Below are 25237 nucleotides of genomic sequence, written 5' to 3'. Positions count from 1 at the left end.
CTTACTTTGAGTGTCATTTATTTACCCCACCTCCGAGGACTGTTTTCAGGTTCCTACTGTGATTTCAATAAGGAATCCCTGTGTTAGTGGTTTGGCTGGGATTATTTCTGATTTATCCCACAACACCATGTTGTGCCCAAGTTGCATGAGAGCGCAAGATTTAATGTGATGATGTAATTTGATGCTTGCTAGACTCCTTCCCCCCATGTTCATGGGTTGCAAATCATTTTGCAAATCTCACTCTTGGCTTTCTACTTTGCCACATGAAGGCAGAAAATCTCTTTCACATTGTTGTGAAGAAACTTTATGGTATGCTCAATGGAACTGTTCAGGGAAAGTAATTTTAAAAAGTAATAGGACTTCAGTGCTGCAGCCATTTATGAGAAAGAGTTAATGTAATTAAAATTGAGGTTACATATGTCCCATTTTAGTAATCTGATAGTTTTTTCATCACGTCACCCCAATTAGCTCTGGACATGTTCTCGAGACTTCTGTTTAATTTCATTCCCAGGCATTTCATGCCTGTCTTTAACCATGTGAATTTCCATTTTCCAAAGATTGTGAATAGGCAAATATTTGGAAAGGCCTACAAAATAACTGGATGATGGGGCAGATCCTCCACAGCTGTAAATCACCATCACTCCTCCCAGCAGAGACTGCCTATGTGACTAGGCTGCTGGCCGATTTACACCAGCTGACAATCAGTCCCATTGGGCTAAACGCTGAGATGTCAGCACGGTCACATCTAGATCTCAAAGGCTGGTTCTGGTAATGCTGCCAGACCTGCAGCTTCACAGGCTCTGAACCCTTGGGGCAGATGGAAATGCTGCTGTGATACCTACTGCTGTTGCTCCAGCGCAAAGTTCTGTACAGGACGAGCTGGCCTGGGGAATCTGGGCTTCTCTTTCCTCTAGCTGGGGTATATTGCATATTCTCCCCCACCTCCATGCAATTGTCCTAACTCTGTATACAAAGACCCACCTGGTCTGGGACAGGTTCCCTATTCTCACCCCTCAAGCTCCATGGTACTCTCGACCCTGACCCAGCTTATATGGTAGAACTGTTCTATGGGGAGGTGTTGGAGGAAGGGGGGAAAAATCACACACTGAGTCTTCGGCTTTGCAGCTGGGAGGCCCAAATGAACAGCTAAACCAGAGACACCTGATTTACCTGAACCAACCATGGGGCTCTCTAGACATCAGTGAACTATTCTTAGCCCAGAGCATAAACACATATTCCTCCTCCCCAATGCGAACGCTATAAAACGTCTTCCCCTACCCCAATGGCTTGTTATTTTTTGAGTCTCTGGCTATACAGTGGCTTCCACTTTGAAATGGTTTGAGACGATGCTGGTCTCCACACTAAATCGATGCATTCCTGAATACCAGACATTTCCCTTTCTCTGCAAGTCTGCCAGTTGCACAAGGTACCTGGAGTTTCTTGGCTGAGAGGCTCGCTTTAGGAGAGTCAGAGGGCAAGGCAGGGAGGAGTTTTATCCCACCAGCAGGCTTCCTTGCTGGCATGCTCAGTGTGCGCTCCAGATTTTTAGCCATTGCAGACACCAGCGTCCCTGCACAGAACACAGCTTGTTAGAATTGGAATCTAGTGCCCTGCACTCACATGGTCAATATCACTGCACAACTGAATTGCTCATCAGGACTCAGAGTGGATGGGAAAGGATTTCCTTCCAGACCCCTTTTCCAGTTTTAAAGGGAACGTGTTGCTGGTGAAAGGTGTCAGTGATGGAGCTGAGAAGCCAACTATAGTTCCTAGTACACAAGACTGGAAGGGACCTCCTGGGTCTCTGAGTCCAGTCCCGTGCTTTCTCAGGCAACCCAATCATATTGCTTGCAAACGTACCAAGCTCCGTCTTCAAACAATTCAGTTGTTTACCCCCAGTGCTCCTATCAGGAGGCTGTTCCAAAACCTCACTCCCCTGATGGTTAGAAACAGTCCTAACTTCCAGCCTCAATTCATCCATAGGGTAAATACAATCAGCTGCAGGCTACCACAGCAGTGTGCCTCAATCCTGAGTTACTAAGGCTCCTGCTAAGCACTGGAGTTGCTAGTCCATGTCTAGTCAGTCCTTCCAAAAGGAGCTAATGTGGACTCTGGCTGTGGTGACAATTTTTGAGATGCAGATGGCTGCCAGCTAGGCAGTGGATAGAAGCCACCCACTCATTTCGTAGACAGGGCTGACTAGCAGCCAGGGAAGAATGACTTTTGTCCACACCCAGCCTGGTTCAGCTCTGAACTGCTGGCCTGCACATGAAAGGCTTTGTGGCTCATGGCCAATCACTGAGATTACCCAGTTATTGGTGATGTCAGTGCAAAGTATTGACATCGTGGAGGGTGGAGCCACTGGGTCATTTCCATAGATGCCAAGGCCAGAAGGAAGCATTGGGACCATCCAGTCTGACCTCCTGTGTAGCTCAAGCCAGAGAACTTCCCCAAAGTAATTCCTAGAGCAGAGCTTTTAGAAACACAGCCCATCTGGATTTAAAAATTGTCAGCGACAGAGAATCCACCACGAACCTTGGTAAGCTGCTCCAATGGTTTAGGGCCTGTCTAGTGACCTCCAGTTAACTGATTGCCAGTTAACTCAACATAGTTAGCATGTGTATAAGAAATAGTCTTAACATGCCCCAAATGTCTGTTCCAAGATAAAAGCACCTGTAGTTGACCATGGAGCTGGACACAGAGTGAACCACAAAGGCAATAGTTTTCACTGCCAAAAAACATTGATTTTACTCTGGGATAACTAAAATGCATTAACTATCCTGCTGGAAAGCCCTAGTGGAAACAAGGCTGTGAAGTTTTTACTGTGAGGAAGGTCAGTGAGATCAACACTATACCTCTGCCTGTGGTTCACCTGTGTACAAGGTTTATATCCTTCAACAAATGCTTGGGGACATTCACACTAGCCTAAAAAACCTTAGGTGCTACACAAGTCCTTTGCCAATAATGTGCATCAGGAGTGTCATTTAAAGGGACAACTTCAACATGTGGGACTACAAATGTGGTACCCATGTAACACACTTGCCAAATGTCTGTCTGTGTGGTGGCTGCTCCACAGATGAAAGATGCCTGCTGCTGCTCCCAGGCAATGGACATCATTTAGCTCAAGCAGGAGAAGCTGGCACATTGGAGCTAAAAGACCTGGATTTATTCCCCACTGGGGATTCAGCCAGGGAACTGTGGTATTTACTATAGCAGCTAAGGCTTCTATCTTAGAAGGGAGCTAGTTGAAATAAGTGATTCTCTCTGCTGTGCATTTGACAGCCCTTTGTATATAGTTTGTTTCATTGTTTCTGTGTATAGTCAGTTTCTATCTTGCTTGAAATGCGCCCCCCCCAATAAATCTCAGTAGGGCAGCAGAAAAACCCTTATATTTGTTCCCCAAAAGCATTTTTTAAAAGACAGCACACCCACCTTCAAGGGTGAGCTAGCAGAAACTAGCATTTTAGTCCATTTAAAAATGCCAAGCTGAGAGGTCCCTTTGAACAACATTATTTCTCACACCTAGAGAAGATATTGAGAAATCCCCTGGATTAATGGCAAGGCCTATTCTAAAAGGATAAAGAAGGAACCATGCATCCCACTCTCTCGGAGTTAAGAGGGGAGTGACTGCATTTTGAAAGCACGTCAGTGTTAATCCCCTCACGAAGGCCCTAATCCAGGAAGGTAGTTGTGTACATGTGTATGTTTATGCAGGTGAATAGTCCCATGGACTTCAGTGGGACTGCTCATTTGGATTGGGGCCAAAGTGACTTAGTAATGGCTCTGCAGGAAAATAGAACCTGGTTCTGTTTCTCATGGGGAGGAGTACATACCCTGGAGCAGGGTGAAGGCTGCTTATCTGTGAACACCCCTTAGCAGAACCAGCAGCGTGCCACTGCAACTGACTCCCAAGAGTGCGGATGCATCAGGACAAAGTCTTGCTCCTGACACCCTTAGCTTGGCACCTCTGGGTCTTGTGTTAGGAAAAGCAGGGTGAGAAATGTCCTTTTCTGGAGCCTTGGCACTAATGCATTTAGGATTTTATTCCTGGAGAATGACCACCCCATTCTCTTCACAATCAGTTTCCCGAGGGGTGAGAACAGGGGCCGAATAGACACTAACATACAATTACCCCTTTTGTTGGCTTAAGCTGTCAAATGTAGAAACAGATGTGCATGCAAATTTCCCCTTTCCTTCAGTATCAGGGTATGAACTATGATGGAGATTTCTGATTTTAGCACATTAACTATATTCCGATAGATTAAAATTATTATTTATGATTCACCTGTTGGAGTGGTTCCTATGGCTGGGGTGGCTTTTTCCTCAGAGGAATCGCTGTCAGACCAGTCTGATGCGGTTTCGTCATTCTGGGTCAGCCTCAAAGGCGTTTGCGCTTGCTGCAGGGTGATGGGATGTTTGAATTTCACTGGGGTGAGGCTGGCGCGGTCCCCTCCAGAGTCTTCCTCGGAACTGAAAGGTGGGGTGCTGAAAGTAAAATGATGGAAGAAGGAAAGGTCAGACATGGAGGAAGTGGAGGGCTCTGAGCAGCTGGGTCAGGGATATCTGGGACAATTTGTGATGAGGAGACCGAGATTGTTGTCATTAAATACAGATTGGCAGTGCTTTCAGCAGTTGGCTAGAAGACTGTGTGTCCAAGTCGCCTGGTGGGGCGAGAGCATATGTACAACCAGCACTGAAACTCTGAACAGCAAGGTAGAGTACTGGGGCAAATATTGGGCCTGTTTTCCTCTCCCCTCCTTCACTCCCATCCCACTGGAACCTGCAGCAGCTGCTCCATGCACCTCAACCTTGGCCTCAGCACCACACCACTTTCAGAGTCAGGCTATCACAGCTTCAGTACCTAGCTTGTTCCCCACCAGCAGGGGGAGCAGGAATTTCCAACTGCCAATTCATCTTCTTCAGTCCAAAATGCTGCCACAAAAACTCAAATATCTTGACCAATTCTTGGTCTACTTCCAGCCCATCTTCAAAACCCTCAGCTGGCTTCCTTTTCCTCCCTGGGGCAAATGTGAGCTCCTTGTTCTCACTTTTAAAACCCCACACAACTCAGTTACTCCATACCTCTCTTCTGTCATCTCTTATCCCCTCCAGTTGCCCTCTTCATTCTGCCTAAGTGGCATGGCCTTTCCATTCTTGTTCTTCTAGTCCAGGGGTGGGGAAATTGTATGCAGGGCCGGGGCAGGTGGTTGGGGTGCGGGAGGGAGTGCAGGGTGTGGGAGAGGGTGTGGTGTGCAGGAAGGGGCTTAGGGCAAGGGATTGGGGCAGAGGAGGGGTGCGGGGTGTATGAGGAGGATCAGGGAAGAGGGTTGGGGTGCAGGAAAGGTGTAAGGTGCAGGAGGGGGCTCAGGCAGGGGTACAGGAGGGGTGCGGACTGCAGGAGGGGGCTCAGGGCAGGGGGTTGGGGTGCACAGGGGTGCAGGGTGCAACAGGGAGCTCAGGACAGGGAGTTGGAGTGCAGGAGGGGTGCGAGGTGCAGGCAGGGAGTTGGGGGGCAGGGTGCAGGAGGGGTTTGGGCTCCGGCCCGGTGCAGCTTACCTAAAATGGATCCAGGGTGGCAGCAGCGCACACTCGAGCCAGGGCAGGCTCCCTCCATGCCTGCCCTGTCCCCAGCCCTGCGCTGCGTCCCTGGGCAGGGGAGAGGGGGGGACATGGAGGACTCCGCGTGCGCTGCCCTTGCCACGCCTCCAGGTAACTCCCCCGAAGCTCCCATTGGCCACGGTTCCCTGTTCCCGGCCAATGGGAGCTGGGGGGAGTGGGGCCTGGAGGCAAGGGTAATGCACGGAGCCCTCTGCCCCCCCCGCCTGGGGATCGCAGGGAACTGCTTCTGAAAGAGGCGCAGGGCCCATGGCACCATGGGGGGCAATCCTGCAGGTTGGATCCATAGTTTGCCCACCCCAGTTCTAGTCTCTTTTATTACTAGAGCTACTTGGAAATTTTTTATCAAAACATTTTTGATTAAAAATGCCACTTTTTTGTCAAAATGGAAATGTTCTGAAAAAGTGTTGACATTTCCTTTCGAGGGGAAAAACCCCAAAACAAAGCATTTTGATGATGTCAAAATGTCCTGGTTTGATATTCTTGAAATGGATTGTTTAGACTTTTCATTTGGAAACAAAATTCATTGGGTTTTATTTTATGTTCTATAAAACTTGAAAAAGTTAAAGGTCAAATTGGAACCAATGTTTAGATTTTATCAATGTTTCTATGGACCTCCAGAACGTTTTTTGAATTTCGTTTTTGGGAAGTTGTTTTGTTACAACACGTGGAAGCTCCTTCCCTGGAGGCTTTCAAAAGGAAGCTATATAGTCTTGGATGGTATAGACACAACAAATCCTGCATCTTTCCAGGGGGTTAGACGTGGTCCCTTCTCACCCCACTGGTTAGTGCTGGTGTATCTACTCGAGCTGGAAATTACACCTCCATCCTTAGGGTAGACATACCCTCCGTGGGACCTGCAGCTCAGACATTTCAGGTGCACCCCACACAAAGCTTCCTGACACAACAAATGATCTGCGTTTGCACCGCACCAGCACAGTGGGGCCCTGGGGCTACTGCAGTCCACATCGTAATAGAATAGGGATGTCCAAGCTCGGTACGAGGCTGCTCACCCCAGTAAGCATGCTAGTGAAAGGCATGAGTGCAATGTCTGTGGTGAGGATGCGAGCTGTGGATGGGCCTCACCTCGGCTGCTGGATGGCAGCACGTCGTGGGCTGCTGGCTTTGCTTTGTGGCATTACTCTGGGCACCTCTGTTGGGCTGTGGGAATAGCTGGCTTTACTCCGAGGAGCTGGTTTGGGCGTCTCCTCCGCATAGGGCTGTAACTCAACTTGCAGCGCTCCAGGTTGGGCAGATACGACCCGGAAAGGCGACAGGGGGCTCTTCTGGCTTTTAGCTGGAAAGGTACAAGGGACACTGAGAGCAAAGGCTAGATGGACCTTTGGTCTGACCCGGTATGGACGTTCTTTAACACCTACAAACTGCTTGACCCATGCAGGTGTTTGCCCAGCAGCCAGGATTAGTACTTGTAAATCGATACTGTTAAACTGGATTGGCTTAAGAAAAGAAAAAGACATACAAAATGAGTGGCTGATCTGAACTCCCATGCTTTACCATCTAACATTCTCAAAATGTCTCACAGCCAATGTAGCCAGTGTTAGGGGACTTCCTTTCCCTCTTACATACACGCACATCCACTTCACATTGGGAGGAGAGGTCAACATACGTGACTCTGTCTGATCCTTGGCCAAAGCAGTAACTCAGCTGGTGTAACAGAGAGCTGGTTTTAGGCTGCTCTAAACTATGCTGAAGGATGTTTTGGTCCCTAGCTGGCCCAAAAACAGAGAAGCAGAAAGGTGGGTTAGAATCACCTTCCTTCCCTCACCCCACCCACTCTCCTCATCTGCACTGTCCTTCTGATATTTCCTGTGTGGCATTCCACTAATGTGTGATGATACTGAGCTTTGTGGCTCCCTGTAACTTCCATTCAATGGTGATAAACTGGCTCTCTGCATGTTCTAGCAACAGGCAGAAGGAAGAGAGTTTGTGGACCAGGCTCTTCTTGCAGCTCTTTTCCCTTTGAGCTCTTCCCACCCAGCGGAGAAATGTGTGTTTTGTTTTTATATATATATATATTGCAAGCTCACTCAAGGCAAGCAGTGCACACCACAACTGCAAATGGTAATTTGACACTGAACACAAAATCTATCTTGCCCAGTTTCCTTGGGGATGCACAATGGGTCATGGAAATGTCTCGTGACAATAGCACTATGTTGGGATTGAACTCTTGTCTGCAGCACAAGTTTCCAAAGACAGCATCACAGCTCTTTACCTGAGACTATCAAAAGTTGCTGTGGCAAAACGCCATCATCCTTCTGGCGCTGCTTGACTTTCCAGGTGACCTCTCGGACTAGCTTGTCCCTCAAGCTGAGGAGATTTGGAAATTTCTTGGCCTTCTGCTGCTGCTGAGTCTTTACGAGGCAGCTCAGATTTTTATAGGTCTGAGCTGGAATCCCCTTCGCAGTCTAAAGCAGAGAGAATTGTGGGTAACGTGACAACCACCCCGACATAATTCTGACACTGCCTCAGATGGTGAAACAAGCCTTCTCCCCTAAGGTTCTCCATCACCTCTGAAAGAGAACTTGGCCTTCTGCAAACTATGGATCTCATCTAACTATGAATCCCAACAGATTCACCTGGCTTTGGATCTGGCCTTATATCCAGAATGGTCATCAGCATAAGATGGAGAGACTCCTACCCCATCAGGTGATCCAGTATCAGATTCCATCCATCCTTTGTAGTGGGGGTTGACAATACATGTAATAAGAGTCCCAGCCCAGAGGGGTGTATGCTCCATTGAGGTGTGCTGCAGCAGGGTACCTACCAGCAGTGTGGAAAAGTGAGCACTCTCGACCCTCCACTCCTGTCAGCATCATGCACACCAGTCTCCAGACACACAGGAGATTTTTAATGATTTTCCTCACTTAGCCCTGTCTACACTAGAGACTGGTGACATTCAACCCCCACCTCTCCGGAACACACCACACACACACACAAGCGTGTCACTGGTAGCACACAGGGGCACACATGCCTCGACTGTACCTGCTCTGAGTAAGGAAAACCATTGGGTACATCTGCACTGCAAATGAAGGGGTGATTGTGGCAGGTGTAGATATACCTATGCTAGCTTTAATCTAGCTAGCACGGGTAGCAATAGCAGTGAGGACATGGTGGCATGGATCCTGGTATAGGCTAACAATGTAAATACATACCCAGAGTCCCTGCTGGGCTAGTCCCCTCTACCAGTGTTACCCATGCCACCCTCATCTGCAGTGTAGTCATACCCACTATGCCATCAACCACCATGTTGCTTTAAACCTATTAAGTGCCAGCGTAGACAGCGAGCATTGCTTTAGCAGCTGCAATTGTGTGGTTAGTCCTCCCAGTGCAATCCCACACATCTCTGAAGGGGTAGGAAGAAGCTCAGAGAACTGGCTCTGTCACCTGCAGGGTCACTCACATGCTGACTGCATGCAAGCGCTAGAGGACATGAGGCAGACTTGGGGTGCTCCCATCTCTGCCATGCCCCACTTCAATGCAGGTCTCAGTTGCTTTTGGCTCTGCCGGGTCTTCCTGGGAAGGGTGCACCCTTCCTCTCTGGAGCGTGAAGGAAGGACACAGAAACTGGATGACAAGCACTGGGCAGGGACTGTCTATGCAGCACCTGTTACAATGGGATCCTGATCTCAGTTAGGGCCTCTACTTAGCACAGTAACTTAAATGAAATTTGAGGTGCTCTTTCTATCCATGCAATGATCCCCCCCAAATATTAACTATACCCCAGCTAGCTAATTAACTTTTGAAAAACTGGAAGGCGTGAAAGGGACAAGGAGGGAAGAGGTTGCACTGCAAATAGAGAGACGTCTCTCCCCGCCCTTTTTTGGTTTCCCCTCTCCTGATACTCACCCTCTTCACACCCATACTCTCCAGCTTCTCCTCCAATGTCTCCTCCAGAATGGGGCGGAACTGCTTCAGCAGGTTGGGATTCCTCCGCAGGGCTTCCAGGAGCCTCTGCTTCATGTCCAGGGTGTCCACCAAGTCTGCGGCAAAACCCAAAATCACAAGGCTGGGTTTGGATGGACCAAACCTCAATATCAAAGTCAGAGCCAGAGACTCTGGGACCAGAGGCCTGGTCCCTCCTGGGGACTTTCCTCCTTAGCAGAAGGTGGATTGGTAGCTCCCTGTTCCCCAGCTGTGGCATATTTCCACAAGGGCAAGACATACATGCAAACAACATAAACATATATGATCAGAGGAATGGAAAACCTGTCGTATGAAAAGAGATTAGAGGAGCTTGGGTTGTTTAGTCTGACAAAGCGAAGGCTGAGGGGGGATATGATTGCTATCTTTAAATATATCAGAGGGGTAAATACAAGGGAGGGAGAGGAATTATTCCAGCTTAGTACTAATGTGGACATGAGAACGAATGGATATAAACTGGCCGTGGGGAAGTTCAGGCTTGAAATTAGACGAAGGTTTCTGACCGTCAGAGGGGTGAAATATTGGAACGGCCTTCCGAGGGAAACGGTGGGGGCGACAGACCTGTCTGGTTTTAAGATTAAGTTAGATAAGTTTATGGAGGGAATGGTTTAATGGTAAAACATAGTAGCCAAGGAAAACCAAGCAATGGTACGTAAATAGAATAATGGCCAACAAGGGTCAGGCTAGAGACTCTTGCCTACATGCTCGGGGTATTACTGATCGCCATATTTGGGGTCGGGAAGGAATTTTCCTCCAGGGTAGATTGGCTCAGCCTCTGGAGGTTTTTCGCCTTCCTCCGCAGCATGGGGCAGGGATCACTAGCAGGAGGGTCTCAGCCGATTGAAGTCACTAAAACACAGGATTGGGGACTTCAACGGCAGAGTCCAGGGTAGGGTCTTGCGGCCTGCAGCATGCAGGGGGTCAGACCAGATGATCATAATGGTCCCTTCTGACCTTAAAGTCTATGAGTCTATGAGTCTAAAAGCTGAGATTCTAACGTCACGAAAAGATCCTGGGAGTTGGGCCCTAGGCATGTGTCTATTGCGCCTCTGCCTTCATCTGTCCCCACCATAACTTTCTCAATATCTGACCCACCCCAGACCACATCCCTGACTCGGCTGTTGAAAGGCAGATTATACCAATTTAATGAGTAAGGTGGGCCCCATCCCACTGGGAGTTTCACTGGGAGAATCAGGTGCTCAGTTGTGCAGTTATTGTGTTGCCACACATTCATACTACGTTTCTCAAGCTGGTTGCAAATTTTCCATCTAAACTGATTTTGATGGAAAATTGGATTTTCACTTAAACAAAATTTTTCATGACGTGTCTACTTTCTCTGAAATTATTTGATTTTTTTTGTCAAAAACCAAATGCCCCAAAACTGAAATGTTTTTGCCAAAAACTCATCAGAATACGTCTCCCATGATGCACCACGGTCTCCTCTTGGGATTCCCTGATGTTCCACCTCCCTTCTCCAAGAGAAGATTCCATGGTGCATCCTGGGAGATGTAGTCCAACTCAGGAGCCTGAGCTATAGAGAAGAACGGGAGTATGAGGCACCCAAACTACAACTCCCACGAGGCACCATAGCAGTATTACCGAATTGAAATACTTTGGTTTTCAGCTCATTTTTTGTTTGGTAGTTATTTTTCTGATGAAAAATTGAAAATTTTTGTGGGAAAAAACTAAATGAAAATGTGGGGTGATTATTTTCTTTCATTTTTGTCAAAAACTTCTTCCCATTTTTGACCAGCTCACAGTATAAGGCTGAGTCGGTAAGTGATTCTTGGCTTTCCCTTCCACTTAAACTCTCCCCAATGCTCAGGGATTGCTCCCGCAGACAGCACTACTCTTCCGAGGGAGGGATAGAGTGCTGACATTAGGGTGGCATTACCCTCTGGGTGCTGTTGGGTTGTACGATGTTGAGAGCTGAGGTGCAATCAGGTTCTTTCTTACAGGGAGACAGTGTGGGCCAGAGTGCAAGAAGGGCATCCTTGTTGAAAACATCTAACCCCAAGGAGCATGCAGAAGGCTGCTTGCTGTGAAGCTCTTGCAATCAAGTGACCGTGCTCTGCTCAACCTTGGGGAGAAAACATCGGGGACAGAGTACCTCACCCAAGGTATGTTTTGTCCCGAAATTCCTCCTTTTTGCACATCCTGATCAATGTCTAAAATTCAACACCTGCGTGACACTAGGAGAGAAGGACTTTCATTTATATGATAGATACCTTCTTCAGAAGACTCCTCTAGATCTGGTACCCTGGGTATTTCCTGGGTCACTGCAGAGAAGAGAAATCCTTGATGACTCAGAGACCTACGTATGATTAGTTACATATCCTGCTGGGAGGGACCTTCTCCCCAGAAAATGAAGACTCACTCCTCTAATGAACGCTATGAAAACAATGGTCTTCAAAGTTAGTAACTCAACAGACTAGTACTCCACACAGACTCTTAGGACCTTGTAAGATGTGAGGAGGCGAGAAGGTCTGCCCCATTCATTTGAGTTTGGCACTGTAACTTTGTGCTTGTAACAGGTGGGTGCAGAGCCTGGGCCTAAGCCAGCCCTGATTATAGGATGGGTTCCATCCGAGAAGAATCAGATGATTACTACATAAAAGGAGCCAGGGTTAAGTGCCGACAGGGTCTGGTGCGGGGAAGAGCTGGAGGGACGGGACTGAGATGGCTTCTGCAGGGCCATGAGCAAGCAAAGACAGCTCTCCAGGCAGGAGAGACCCTGACTAAATGCAGAACAGACTGGGAGACCTTCAAGATAGGAAGGGGTTCCGGGAAAACTGCAATACAGGTAGAGGATCCAACCCAGAGTCAATGGAACCCAGAGTTGAGGGTGGGGCTGGGTTCCTTCACTGGCATAAACCCCTTACAAGGGTAGCTGAGTCCAGCAAGGGAGCAGCAGATTGAGCTAAGAAGAAGCCCCAGAGAAGGTGGAAGGATTTTTTTGTTTCTGTTATCGACATTTTGGACCTTTTAGTTGGGACAGTTGTGACTCGGGAAGGGGTGACCTTAAAATTCTGACCCAACTCAACTGCCAAGTTACCCAACAAGCAGTCACAGCGTTGGAATGACGGTTGGGAGGGGGTGCTGGCCCAGTGTGAGAGCTGCAATACCAAGCTAGGCCACAAGAGAGTGCCTAGTGGGGAGGGGACTGTTACAGTGATGGCAGGAATGTCTAAAATCTCTTTGCTGCCAAGACTGGTTTCTGACACTTCAGGGATCTCTGCAGCTTAGCAGCCACAGCATCTGAAGGGAAGTCCTTGCTTTGCCCCGGGACTGGTATTGTGGGAAACCTCAATCTCAATAAGAAAATCTGAGCTGGAACAATTCCTTATTCTTGTGCAACTGATTTACTGGAACAAAGAATCATTTGGGAGGGGATCTTACTTTTATTCCCAGATCTTGATTTATATCTGAATCCCTAGGGGCAAGTCTACACTATCGCACTACATTGGCATCGCTGCATTGCTGTAGCGCGTCTGGTAAAGATGCTGTATGCTGATGGGAAGGCACACACCCATCAGCATAATTACTCCACCTCTGTGAGAGGTGGAACTATGTTGGTGGGAGAGCATCTCCCGCTGACATAGCACCAGTGTGGACAGTGCTTAGTTGCTGTAACTTGTGTCACTTAAGTGTCTTTTTTACACCGCTGAGCTATGTACAGTACATCAACTTAAGCGGTAGTGTAGACCAGCCCTTAGACACGAGGGTCAGAAAACTTTATATGCTAATGAGATATTTTCCTTGCTTGCTTGCCTGAACCAGCAAGTATGCTGTAAAGGCTGTCAAGAGAGAGATGAAGTTGTGGGGCGGTCACAGCTATGGAAATCTTAGCAGTTCTCACTCTCATTAACCCAAAAGACACAACATTACCTTCAGCTTTGCTTGCAGACAGTATCTTGATCTGCAAAGAAATTATCTATCATTATCCACCATTCAAAGACCAGTTTCTTTTGTCTGCAAAGTCTAGTAACTTTTTTATCTCTAACTGCAGTTTGCACCATTGGGCACATCATCAAAGGATGCACAAAATAATTCGATGAAAGGCCAAAGCGTAAGCTGAGTTCATCATACATGCAAGGGAGACATTTTTGCTAGAATTATACACCAAATGGTTCCTAGATGGACGCTCTGCCAGCAGACAAAAGGAAAAGTTTTATTTATTACATACAACTATATGTAACACTGTCTCAGTCAAAAGAACAAAATAATCTCCAAGCCGCAAAACAAAATGCTGTCCCATTATTATTCTGTACATGGCTCATGCTTGCTCATTCCCATATGTATGTGTTGTGTTGTGATTTTGTGGGACTTAGGCCATTTCTACACTACAAGCACTACAATGCCAATGTAGCACCATAGTGCAGATGCTTCCTACATCTACGGAAGGGGGTTTTCCATCCATGTAGTTAATCCATCTCCCTAAGCAGTGGTAGCTAGATTAGGAAAAGAATTCTTCCATCAATGGAGGCATGTCTATACCAGGGGTTAGGTTGTCTTAACTATAGAGCTCAGGGATGTGAATTTTTCACACCCCTGAGCAGCGTAGCTAGGACGACCTAAACTGAAGTGTAGCCCAGGCCTGTGACCCTGATTTGACAAACCATTTTAGCACAGGCTCCTGCTTAAATCCATCCTGAGTTAGTAAAACATTTAAGCATGTGCTTAAAGTTAAGGATGTGCTTAAGTGCTTTGATGAATCAGGGCCTACATCTTTAATTGTATCATTATATTTTAGCTCAAGCACCAGCAGCAGTTACAGTTGGGGGCCTTGAAGGACGCTTCTCGCCTACTTATAACTGTTTGCCCTTTTTTCCCCCCTTCAAAACTAGTCATTTTTGAGACTGAGTAAAAAAAACCAACGTTTTCCCCATTGTATATGAAAATCCTCCACTCATTTTTGGATAGCTCTAATACTTCAGCAGTTTGTGTAGGAAGCTGAAATACCTCAGGTAAATGGTCCTTACTGAGGAGAAGTGAGTGGCTTAAAAATCACACTTCAGATGCACTCTAAAGCAAATAACTGTTACTGCCTAAGCTGAAGATGCCATCTTCAGTAGCTCAAAGGCTGTGGCAGACTCATAAACTAGGTATGGCTTAACCTTTGGAATGGGACAGAGAGCCATGCTGTGTTCACAGGCCCACAAGAACATGGCAAGCTTACTGTTTTCTCCTGCGATCTGATAACCTTGGTCTGCTCTTTGAGCCGAGCATTGAGCGAGCCCATTTGCTGTTGGAAGCGGTCGGCAGCTATCCGTTGGTCCTGAGACAGGGAGGCCCGGAGTCTCTCATTTTCACTCTTCAACTGAGAGAGACAAGGAAGGTAATTATGAGATCTGGATGTGACGAGTATAAAATATGGTGAAAATACCATTTTGCCCCTTAGCTCAGATTGCTCTCCTGGTCACTGTTAAGTGGGGCAGCTCCTGGATTTTCACTTTCACTTTATTTTGCATTGAGATCCAGTGGCATATTTATAAACTTCTGCTGCTCTCTTCTCCTGCTTGATCATAGGTTCAAATCAAGACCAAGTAGAGAGAGAAGAAACAGAAAATGCAGCTTCATCAAAATCAAAACATTTCATGGGAAAGTGTCATTTTGACTAAGTTTCTGATGGGAAAATGTCATAACTAATCATTTGACTTTTTTGTTTCATTTGATATTTCCATAAGGTAAAATATTTCACTATATTATTGAAACATAATGATATAAAATATTAACTACACTATAGATTTGACTTTACAATTTTGATTCAATTTGTCTATATTACATTAAAATTAACATATTATATATATCTATAGTATTAAATATATCATTGAAATTAATATGTATCATTTTGATCAATTTTGTTTCAATTATATTAAAGTTGAATCTGTATTAGTTAATATTTTATCATGTTTCAATATTATTGAAATGAAACATTTCAATGGTCACAAATTTTCATGTCACAAGAAATTTCAAAGTGTCAGAATTTCCCACAAAGTGGAAATTCTATTTTCCAACCAGCTCTAGTAGCAAGCGATTCACAGCTGCTGCTGTCTGATGGTGCTCAGTGCCCTCTGTGTAATGTTAGCGGATGGTGACTTTCCACTTTTGGAAGCACACATGGCCGCGTCACAAAGCCACTGTCACAACTGATGGCACCGTGGGAATCTTCCCATTGACTTTAACTGGAATCACATTGGGCCCTTATATTTCAAGTTACATTTTCGTTTACCCTAATCAGTCTATGACCAGCTCTGTAAAGTGTTTCTTCTCTAGTGTAGGGGTGCCAACATTGTATTTCAAAAATAAGGGATGGTTTTCTAAGTACCCCTGCCCACCATCCTCCCCGATATTATTATTATTATTATTTTATTTATTAAGTACCCACCTACCTGCACTAGGGCTATTTCTTGCAGCTTTCTGCAGCACTCAGTAATTCCCAATCTTGTGGCATAAAGATTTAATATCTAATGATCTAATATTGCTGATGTGTTAAATTGAGGCAGAAAAAACCTTCTATAAATGTGTCTGTAAGAGGTGAGTCCGGGTGGCGCAAGCAGGATTTTACTGTGTGCCTCAGGAGCTCATGACTGACGTGCTACCCATAGGAGAACTCTGAGTCATCGCTTTTAGTTTACTGGTACTTACCTCTTCCTTTTCCACCTGGTGCTCCTTCTGAAGCTCCTTCAGCTTCTTCTTCCATTCTGTTTTCTGACAAATCAAAAATACCTTTGTTTTTTCTTCTCATTCACCTTGCCACGAGTGTGCCATTATTCACCATTACTGTTATTCAAAGTTTCAGAGGTTAAGGTACGTGCATAGGAGCACCTCCTATTGTTTCCATTCTCCAAGCTACCTAGCTTTCTCTGGCTTGACCTTTGCACCTCATAAGACTGTTTCAGGGCAGCCCTTAAACCTGGTATAGGGCTCTTCCTCCAACCACACTATGGCATAGAGTCCACGGCTGAGTAAGAGGGGCTGTCGCCAGTATTCTTGTGCTCTTGTAATCCCCCGTTATTTGTTAGCCAACGCATATATATGTTATTTTTTTACACACCCATACACCACGTTAATAGTATTATGTGCAGGGTATAGACTGTTAAATTGTACTATGCTTATTCTTGCTCACTTATGCTAAACCAGATATCCCATGATGCCCTGGGACAAATATAGTTCAGTACTTGGCATAAGGAAATTTAAAAACTGTCAAAAGCTAGCTGGATGAGTGTTATGAAACAAAGGTACAAGACAATAATGTAAGATGTATGAATGCATTGTAGTAGGGAGTATCTTCATGCCCCTTAATGTCTGGAATGTAATAGTCAAACTACAGATGGAAAAGTACAGTGAGGCACCAAAGACAACACTGGCTAGTTAAACTTTAAGTGATGTGAATAGTGCTTTGTAACATGTGAACAGGCACGCTATAAAAGATGGCTAGTTTAAGGGGGCGTGGGGAAGCACACCTTCTGTGTAAGGTGAATCCACTGCGAGAATTTGCTCCTTGGAAGAATGGCATGTATTTCTCATTTTCGTATTCTACTGCTTTGTCTTTAGACAATAAATTTGGTTATTTGGTCTCGTGAATGTTTTAAAGAACGAGCCATGCGTGCAGTCAAACAATTGTAGTCAAATATATTGTAATAGCCACTGGGAGCCACTGGCAGCCAACTCTATTTACAGCTTCACTAACTGGAAGGATGGTGAACAGCCCCATAACTTAGCAGAGGGGACAGGAGACTGGAGGTTCTATATTTCAGCTGGCCCATGACTGTGTCTAAAATAAAAAGCATGGTCAACCATGCAATGCATGCCTATGGCTTTTGCCTCTAGGGGATGTCTGCTCAGTCTGTCTTCCACCAAACTTAACCTTGCCACAGCACGCAAACATCGAGCAGAAAAGAGAGCAATGAGGCCATGTAATCAGTGAGCTTGCTTGGTCAGATATTCCAAATCCTCACTTTGGACAGATGGAGCCTTTGTCCAATGGAATAACATCTGCAGGAAGAATGGACCATTCCACTGTGCATGTACCGTGGGTACAGGGGTGAAAGTAACTTAAAGGACTTACCGGTATGCCGGAGTCCTAAGCGAGGGCGTGGCCTCAACCAGAAGAGGCGTGACCTCAACCAGAAGAGGGTTGGGTGCCGGCTGTGGCTGGGAGCCCCAGGGCTTTTAAATCACCCCAGAGCTACCAGCTGCAGAGGCGGCTGGGAGCCCCAGGGCTGACGGGCAAATTAAAGGGCCTGGGGCTCCGGCCGCCGCAGAGCTCCGGCAGCGATTTAAAGGGCCCGGGGCTCCCCGCAGTGGCTGAAGCCCTGGGCCCTTTAAATCACCGCCGGAGAAGCCAGTCCAGTCCAGCACAGTGTACTGGCTCTTGCCGGTATGCCATACCAGACCATACCGGCTTACTTTCACCTCTGCATGGGTAGAGAGCAAGAGCTATGTCTTAAAATTTTACTTCATAGGCACATAGGAATTTCCAGATCGGATCAGATCAGGGCTCTATCTACTCCAATAGCCTGTCACGAAGTTGTTTCAGTGGATGGTGCAGGAACCCCTGCAAGGGGTGGTTATGGCTTAAGCTGCCCCAAGGAAAGTTTCTCTCTCCCATGAATTAGAGGTCAGTTATGCACTGGAGCATGAGGGCTTATAACCCTTCTGCAGAGCTGTGCAGATTGGAAAACACACGCAGACCACGATTCAGGAAAGCACTTGGGATTAAGAACGTGCTAAAAATTAAGCATTTGCCCAGTGCTATCCTGAATGTGAGCCCTAGTGTGCCATGAAATTCCATGCAAGGGGCGTTACTGGATTTCTTTGCCCTGCGCTATATTGCGCAGTCATAGGAGAGGTGCCCCACAGCTGGCTGATGGGGAACTGATCCGAATCAAACGGGCTGCTGCAGCTGGAGGCACTTCCTCACCTGTAATTCAGTCTTCTCCCTCATGCCCTGGAGCTCTCTCTGAGTCAGTGCCCACTGCCGCTTGTCATCAGAGTCATCATCCCGCAGGACCCCCAGATTGGACGCCACCAGGTTTTTGGCCTGCAGCTCCTGCAGTTTCTGGAGATGATGGAAGGAAATATTTCTACCCGTGTCAGATACCAGCTAGCAATGGTACCTGATGGGAAAGTGACTTGAACCCTGACACCTGCAACTCACTTATCAAACTGCTGCATTGCCTGTCAGATGGGAGTGCTTGACCTTAGAATATTGTTTTCCTTTAGATGAGACTTACCATAAAAATAACAATGGAACTGAACTAGACACAAGCAATCCTGGCTTGATGTTGTACACGACATGGCAGGGCATGGTAAGGAGTTTCCTTGAACAGGTCAATATTTGTCCCTATTCTGAGAGAGACTCATCCGTGTTGCTAAACTGGGGTGCAATGGGGCAAATTAAAATGCCAGGGCTACTGCAGGGCTGGAATACACAGGTCACCGAGCTCTGAAATCCCACTGACTCCACTGAGCATGTTCAGCGCCCCTTGAAGCCTCATTTCTTGCTGTCACTCGTTTGGGTTCCCAGAACTATTTTAAGCCAATTTTTTTGCTTCCTAATTTCACTGATATTTCCTTGTGTGACACTCCTTCACCTTCCCCATTGGTATAAAGGGGAGCTACGCTTATCAGCCTGTGGATGAAAAACATCCTTGCCAACCTTTGATATTTTGTTTTGATCTGACGGCATTAAAGAGAAAAAGCAATGGGACTTATTGAAGCCAACACACATGCCAGGGGGAAAGCTGGGCATCTGTTTCAACCGAAGAACGTTAACCCTCACATTTCACTCACCCCTTCCAAGGCAGAATTCTTGCTGGCAATGTCCTTGAATTCTGTCAGGAACAACTGCCGCAAGCCATTCATTTCCTCCTGAAACTTTGTTCTCTCCTCCTCTTTCCAGCTCTCAAATTTCCTTTTTCCCTCCTCTTCCCTCTGGCGAACTTTCTCTGCTTCCTGCCAAGGAAACATAAACTCCAAGCTGGAGCTGAGAGGAAAACAGAACCTGTCAAATGATTCAGACCCCCCCACCACCACTTTCCCCAACCCCAGCTCTGACAATCTCACTTCATTAATCAGTCAGCTGCAATGAGCTTAGGTCGTATCTGCACCCAAATTTTGTACTGATTTAACAATACTGGTATAACTAAAGTGGTACCTCCCCACTCAAGTGTGGATGCGGTTATATTGGTATAGAGGTGCTTATTCCTATAAGGCTAGGTCTATACTACCCGCCTGAATCGGCAGGTAGAAATCGACCTCTCGGGGATCGATTTATCGCGTCCCGATCCCCTAATCGACGCTCTTACTCCACCAGCGGAGGTGGGAGTAAGCACCGTCGACAGGAAGCCGCGGAGGTCGATTTTGCCGCAGTCCTCACAGCGGGGTAAGTCGGCTGCGATATGTCGAATTCAGCTACGCTATTCACGTAGCTGAATTTGCGTATCTTAAATCGACTCCCCCCTGTAGTGTAGATGTAGCCTAAGGTATCCTGGTATCAGGCATAGTTATACCAGTATAACTGCAGCCACACTAGCGTTTCTACCAGTATAACCATTTCAGTATAAAATCACACACCCAATTGACAAGAGTATGTAATTATAGAATCAAAGAAGTGTAGGACTGGAAGGGACCTCGAGAGCAGGGCAGGACTAAGTATTATCTAGACTATCCCTGACTGGTGTTTGTCTAACCTGCTCTTAAAAATCTCAAATGATGAAGCAATTTATTCCAGTGCTTAACCACCCTGACAGTTAGGAAGTTTTTCCTCATGTTCAACCTAAACCACCCTTGCTGCAATTTAACCCCATTGCTTCTTGTCCTGTCCTCAGTAGTTAAGGAGAACAATTTTTCTCCCTCCTCTTTGTAACAACCTTTTATGTACTTGAAAACTGTTATCATGTCCCCTATCAGTGTTCTCCAGACTAAACAAACCCAATTTTTTCAATCTTTCCTCATAGGTCATGTTTTCTAGACCTTTAATCATTTTTGTTGCTCTTCTCTGGACTTCCTCCTATTTGTCCATATCTTTCCTGAAATGTGTCGTCCAGAACTGGACACTATACTCCAGTTGAGGCCTAATCAGCATGAAGTAGAGTGGAAGAATTACTTCTCGTATCTTGCTTACAACACTCCTGCTAATACATCCCAGAATGATGTTTGTGGTTTTTTGCAACAGTATTATACTGTTGACTCATATTTAATTTGTGATCCACTATGACCCCCAGATCCCTTTCCATAGTACTCCTTCCTAAGCAGTCATTTTGTTTTGTATGTGTGCAACTGATTGCTCGGTCCTAAGTGGAGTACTTTGCATTTGTCCTTATTGAATTTAATCTTGTTTACTTCAGACCATTTCTCCAGTTTGGCCTGATTATATTGAATTTTAATCCTATCCTCCAAAGCACTTGTGACCCCTCCCAGCTCGGTATCGTGCACAAACTTTAGAAGTGTAATCTCTGTGCCATTATCCAAATCACTGATGAAGATATTGAACAGAACAGGACCCAGAACTGATCCCTGCAGGACCCCACTTGTTATGCCCTTCCAGATTGACTTTGAATGACTGATAACTACTCTCTGGGAACGGTTTTCCAACCAGTTATGCACCCACCATATAGTAGCTCCATCTAGGTTGCTTTCCCTAGTTTGTTTTATGAGAACACTGTGAATTACCCAGAATTCCAAGTTGGCTAGTACAGCCCAGGCTGCCACAGCGTCACTGCTCTGGTACCCTAGCTAGCTAGATGAGAACTAGCTCAGATATATCTACAACCAGCTGCAGCCACACCCTGTGATTGTAGTGTAGACATATCCTCAGTTACACCACTGCAAAAAACATGTGTGGAGACAGCCTTGGGCTAAAGTCAGTTCTACGGTGGAAATGTTTGCTGGTATAATAATATCAGTCAGGGCTATGACTTAATGACATTTTGATAGTGGAAGAAACCCGAGTGTAACTGAAGTTATACTGGCAAAAAGACCATTTGTCAGCATGGCTTATTCAGTTTGGGGAACTACTATAAGCGATACCAGCAAAAGCACTCTTTGGCAGTTATAGCTGCATCTCCAGCAGGAGGGTTTGCTGGTATAGCACTGACTGTATATACCCGTATCGTTACACCAGAAAACCTTTTCTAGTGTAGACTAGGCCTACATTTATATGAAAGTTTGTTTGTTTTTAAAGGAATGTTACTTTTAGGATATATCAAAAATTTTGTTACTGTCATGCAGTTTTGCCTTTCATTGCAGATTTTCTGTGAACAATTTCAAAAGAAATTAGACTTTTCCTTGATGTTGGAAAATGTTTACTGAGTTTTTCATTTTGTTTCAGGTCAAAGTAAAATTAGGGTGACCAGATGTCCCGATTTTATAGGGACAGACCCAATATTTGGGGCTTTTTCTTATATAGGCTCCTATTATCCCCCACCTCCTGTCCTGATTTTTCACACTTGCTGTCTGGTCACCCTAAGTAAAATAAATGTCCCCCTTCCTCCCTCCCTCCCCCGTTTCCCCCCCAAATCCTTGGAAATACACTTTTTTTCATACCTGAACCCTGCGCTGAGTCTCAGCCTCTCTCTCAATTTCCAGCTGGGTATGGGTCTCTTTCAGCTTCATTCTTAGTTCTTGAATCTCATCCTCCATTTGCTCCACCTGCTTCTTCTTCTGTCTCTCTGGGAAGGACATTCAAACCGTGGAACCATGAGCGATGGCCTGAATTGCCAGAGGCTTCTGCTGTGACTTATTTGGGGTGTTTAGGATCTGATCCTGCTTTCATTAAAGCAAGTGACAAAACTCTCATTGACTTTAAAGCTTCAGGATCAGTCCTTGAGTCATTTGCCCCAGAAAAGGGGCTCAATTTTCATTGAAAAACATTTGCAAAATGTGGCACATGTTCAAATTTGTAACAAAATTAAAAACACCAAGCCATTTTTGGCTTTTCACTGCAAGTTTTTTTGAACAGCTGCTGCAATTTTAAAATAAGATACTTGGGAAAATGGCTTAAGGATGGACACATGTGTAAGCTATATGTATAACACAACTACCCTCTGCTGGACAGAATGTATATCACAGCAGCTGGAGAGCCATCCTTGAGTTGAGCTCAGCTTGAATTTTTTGTACCCAATGTTGTGATTGTCCTTCGGGCAACTTGTTTGTGGGTAGTGGAACAGGTGACTATAGTGTCTGTGTGGCTCCAGTTCTGACTTCTCTTCTCTGCCAAGCTGAAGCATTGGAATTCTGGTCTTGATAAGTGACTAAGTAACTCTATAGATAGCAAAGTGCTTTACAAAGGAGATCAGTAGCATCATCTCTATTTTACAGATGGGGAACTGAGGCACAGAAGGGGCAGTGTCTTGCGTAGGGTCACCCAGCAGGCCAGTGGCAGCACCAGGATTAGAACCTAGATCTCCTAAGTTCCAGTCCATTGCTCTAGCCACTAGGCCACCCTGTCTCTCCTTTCTTTCTTTTTTTTCCCTTTTTTTTTTTTTTTTTGAATAAAGGAGACATCTCTGTGTTTTCAAATGTGTTGTCTCTCATTTTAGATGCAAATGCTTCATTACTGATTTGGGATCTTCAGCAGTGCAGATGGGCACCTAATGTTAGTCACGTAGATCCATTTCTATGAACCTAAATATACAGCTTGATTTTCAGAGATACTGAGTATCATAGTTATTGGGCTCACTGTACCTCACACAGCCCCTGGTCTCTCTGACAGCACCCACTCTAGGTCCCAGCCCTGGGTCTGTCACCTCTTTTGAGGAGTGAGAAGATACGTTTTTCCCATTCTCAGACTGGATGCTGGGTGGCAATGCACTATGATCACCTTAGCAGCTTGGCCTTGGACTCAGACCCTGCAGTGCTGCTCCCTTCAGGGCAATGACAGTGGAAATTAGTGACCCAGCAGCTTCCTTAAAGGAAAGTATGATCTACTTAGAACAAAAGTATATCAGAGAAAGACAGTCTTAAAATCAATAAAGAGTGCTGCATGCCCATGTTGCTCCTCTCCCAGGCTTGTCATCCCCTGCAGCTAGGAGGCCTAAAACCCTTCCAAAAAGAAGCTGAAGGAGAAAAGCTCAGCCCCATACTCACCAGCTTCGCTGGCCTCAGTGTGTCTGCGCTGAATGTGGGCTTGGACGTAGGAGTAGTTCATGAAGGCCTTGTCACACAGCTGACACTGGGCATTAGAAAAAGCAAATGAATGAAAGGGGTCAGATTATCCCATCACATCCTACCATCCCACCCCAAACAAAAAGACTTCATTCTGTTAGTTGAAAGTAGAGTTCCCAACATACTTGGATAACTGAGTCAGAAATTTCCACCACATGCATCTGACGAAGTGGGTATTCACCCACGAAAGCTTATGCTCCAATACTTCTGTTAGTCTATAAGATGCCACAGGACACTTTGTCGCTGAGTCAGAACCTTATCACTGCACGATTATCAGAGCATCTTTACTCTGAGGCCAAAAGAGAACCTCTCGTAGGGTTGGAGAAGAAGAGACAATCTAAGAAGAAGATTCAGAGACTGCTCAGGCTTGCAGGGAAAACTTTTGGCTACAGAAGACCACAACGAGTCAATATCAGCCACAGGGTGATGAAGGACAAAAAGAAGAGCTTTTATAAAGATATTCAGGAGGAAAGAAGTACTAGGGAGAGAGTAGGCTCATTAACAAACGAAGAGGAGGATGAATTAATGATTCAAAAATGGCTGAAGTACTGCAATTAAAAAAAAAAAATTGGTCTTCAACTGGAAAAAGATGGAAGTGAAGCTGGAGCCATTAATAAAGACGGAAGAGCTGCGGCTAAGAGACGGTTTGGAATAGATGAATATAAATCCGATGGCTTGTAGGACATGCATTGCACAGCAGTAAGGAAATTAGCTGACCGATGTGGTGATTTATTGGCAATCACTTGTTTTTAATAATTATGGATAAATGGGTAGGTACAATAAGACTGGAGGAAAGAAATGTGCTACTGGCTTCCAAAGAAAGGAATCCTAGCATTTCCTGTCATATATCTATCATAGGTATTTATATGTCCCCCAGGACTGTAGACTCTGAGCACCTCAGCTTGGATCCACAAAGAGGCTTCGGCATTGCACCCCCTAACTTTTAGGTGCCTAGCAAATCACAGGAACACACTGGGATCCACAGAGCCTGAGCGAGGCACCTAGGCTCCTTATACAACAAATGGGGAGAGAGAGGCACCTAAGAATGGGATCCACAAAGCCAGCACGCTAGGCAGGGAGCCGTCTAAGATAGCCAATGGGAGATGCTGAAGAGAGGGGTGTGCCCTAAGCCACACCCCTTCCCGGAGTTAGGCACCTAAGTCTGGGCTGCAGGGAGGCCCCTCACCGGGAGCTGGGCATCTTAGGTACCTCCCTCACTCCACACAAAACAGCCTGGGGGGAGGGGGGAAGGAGGAGGATCTCCTCCCTTACATTTTTTAGCCCAGTAGTTAGAGCCCTGACCCCCGATGTAGCAGACCCCAGTTCAGCTGCCCTGGGGGGGGGAGAAGGGGTTTGACCAGGCATCTGCCACCTCTCAGGGGACTGCTCCAACTGCTGGGCTAGAGAGTCATTCTTACTGGCTGTGGCCCAACTGACATTTAATGAAAGAGGCTTCAACAGGAGAGACTGAAGGAGACCCACCTCAGAACGTCCCATAGCCCAGTGG

At 46.0% G+C, this 25237-nt stretch overlaps 1 protein-coding gene across 1 annotated transcript in view; it reads right to left on the bottom strand.

Moving 5' to 3' along the window:
• DZIP1L (DAZ interacting zinc finger protein 1 like) overlaps positions 1 to 25237 on the bottom strand; it is a 44613-nt gene that overhangs the window by 4911 nt on the left and 14465 nt on the right. The window contains exons 3-15 of the mRNA XM_034782221.1: positions 23653 to 23737; positions 22111 to 22235; positions 19357 to 19518; positions 18485 to 18622; positions 16207 to 16269; positions 14738 to 14878; positions 13447 to 13477; positions 11787 to 11837; positions 9484 to 9617; positions 7850 to 8042; positions 6703 to 6913; positions 4286 to 4485; positions 1431 to 1570 (exon numbers count right to left, since the gene is read on the bottom strand). Coding sequence (XP_034638112.1) covers positions 1431 to 1570; positions 4286 to 4485; positions 6703 to 6913; positions 7850 to 8042; positions 9484 to 9617; positions 11787 to 11837; positions 13447 to 13477; positions 14738 to 14878; positions 16207 to 16269; positions 18485 to 18622; positions 19357 to 19518; positions 22111 to 22235; positions 23653 to 23737 — 1674 coding nt within the window. The remainder of the gene's footprint in view (positions 1 to 1430; positions 1571 to 4285; positions 4486 to 6702; positions 6914 to 7849; positions 8043 to 9483; positions 9618 to 11786; positions 11838 to 13446; positions 13478 to 14737; positions 14879 to 16206; positions 16270 to 18484; positions 18623 to 19356; positions 19519 to 22110; positions 22236 to 23652; positions 23738 to 25237) is intronic.

Source organism: Trachemys scripta, chromosome 9 (genome assembly GCF_013100865.1).
Source record: "Trachemys scripta elegans isolate TJP31775 chromosome 9, CAS_Tse_1.0, whole genome shotgun sequence".
NCBI lineage: Eukaryota > Metazoa > Chordata > Testudines > Emydidae > Trachemys > Trachemys scripta.
This window is presented reverse-complemented; position numbering and strand designations above follow the sequence as displayed.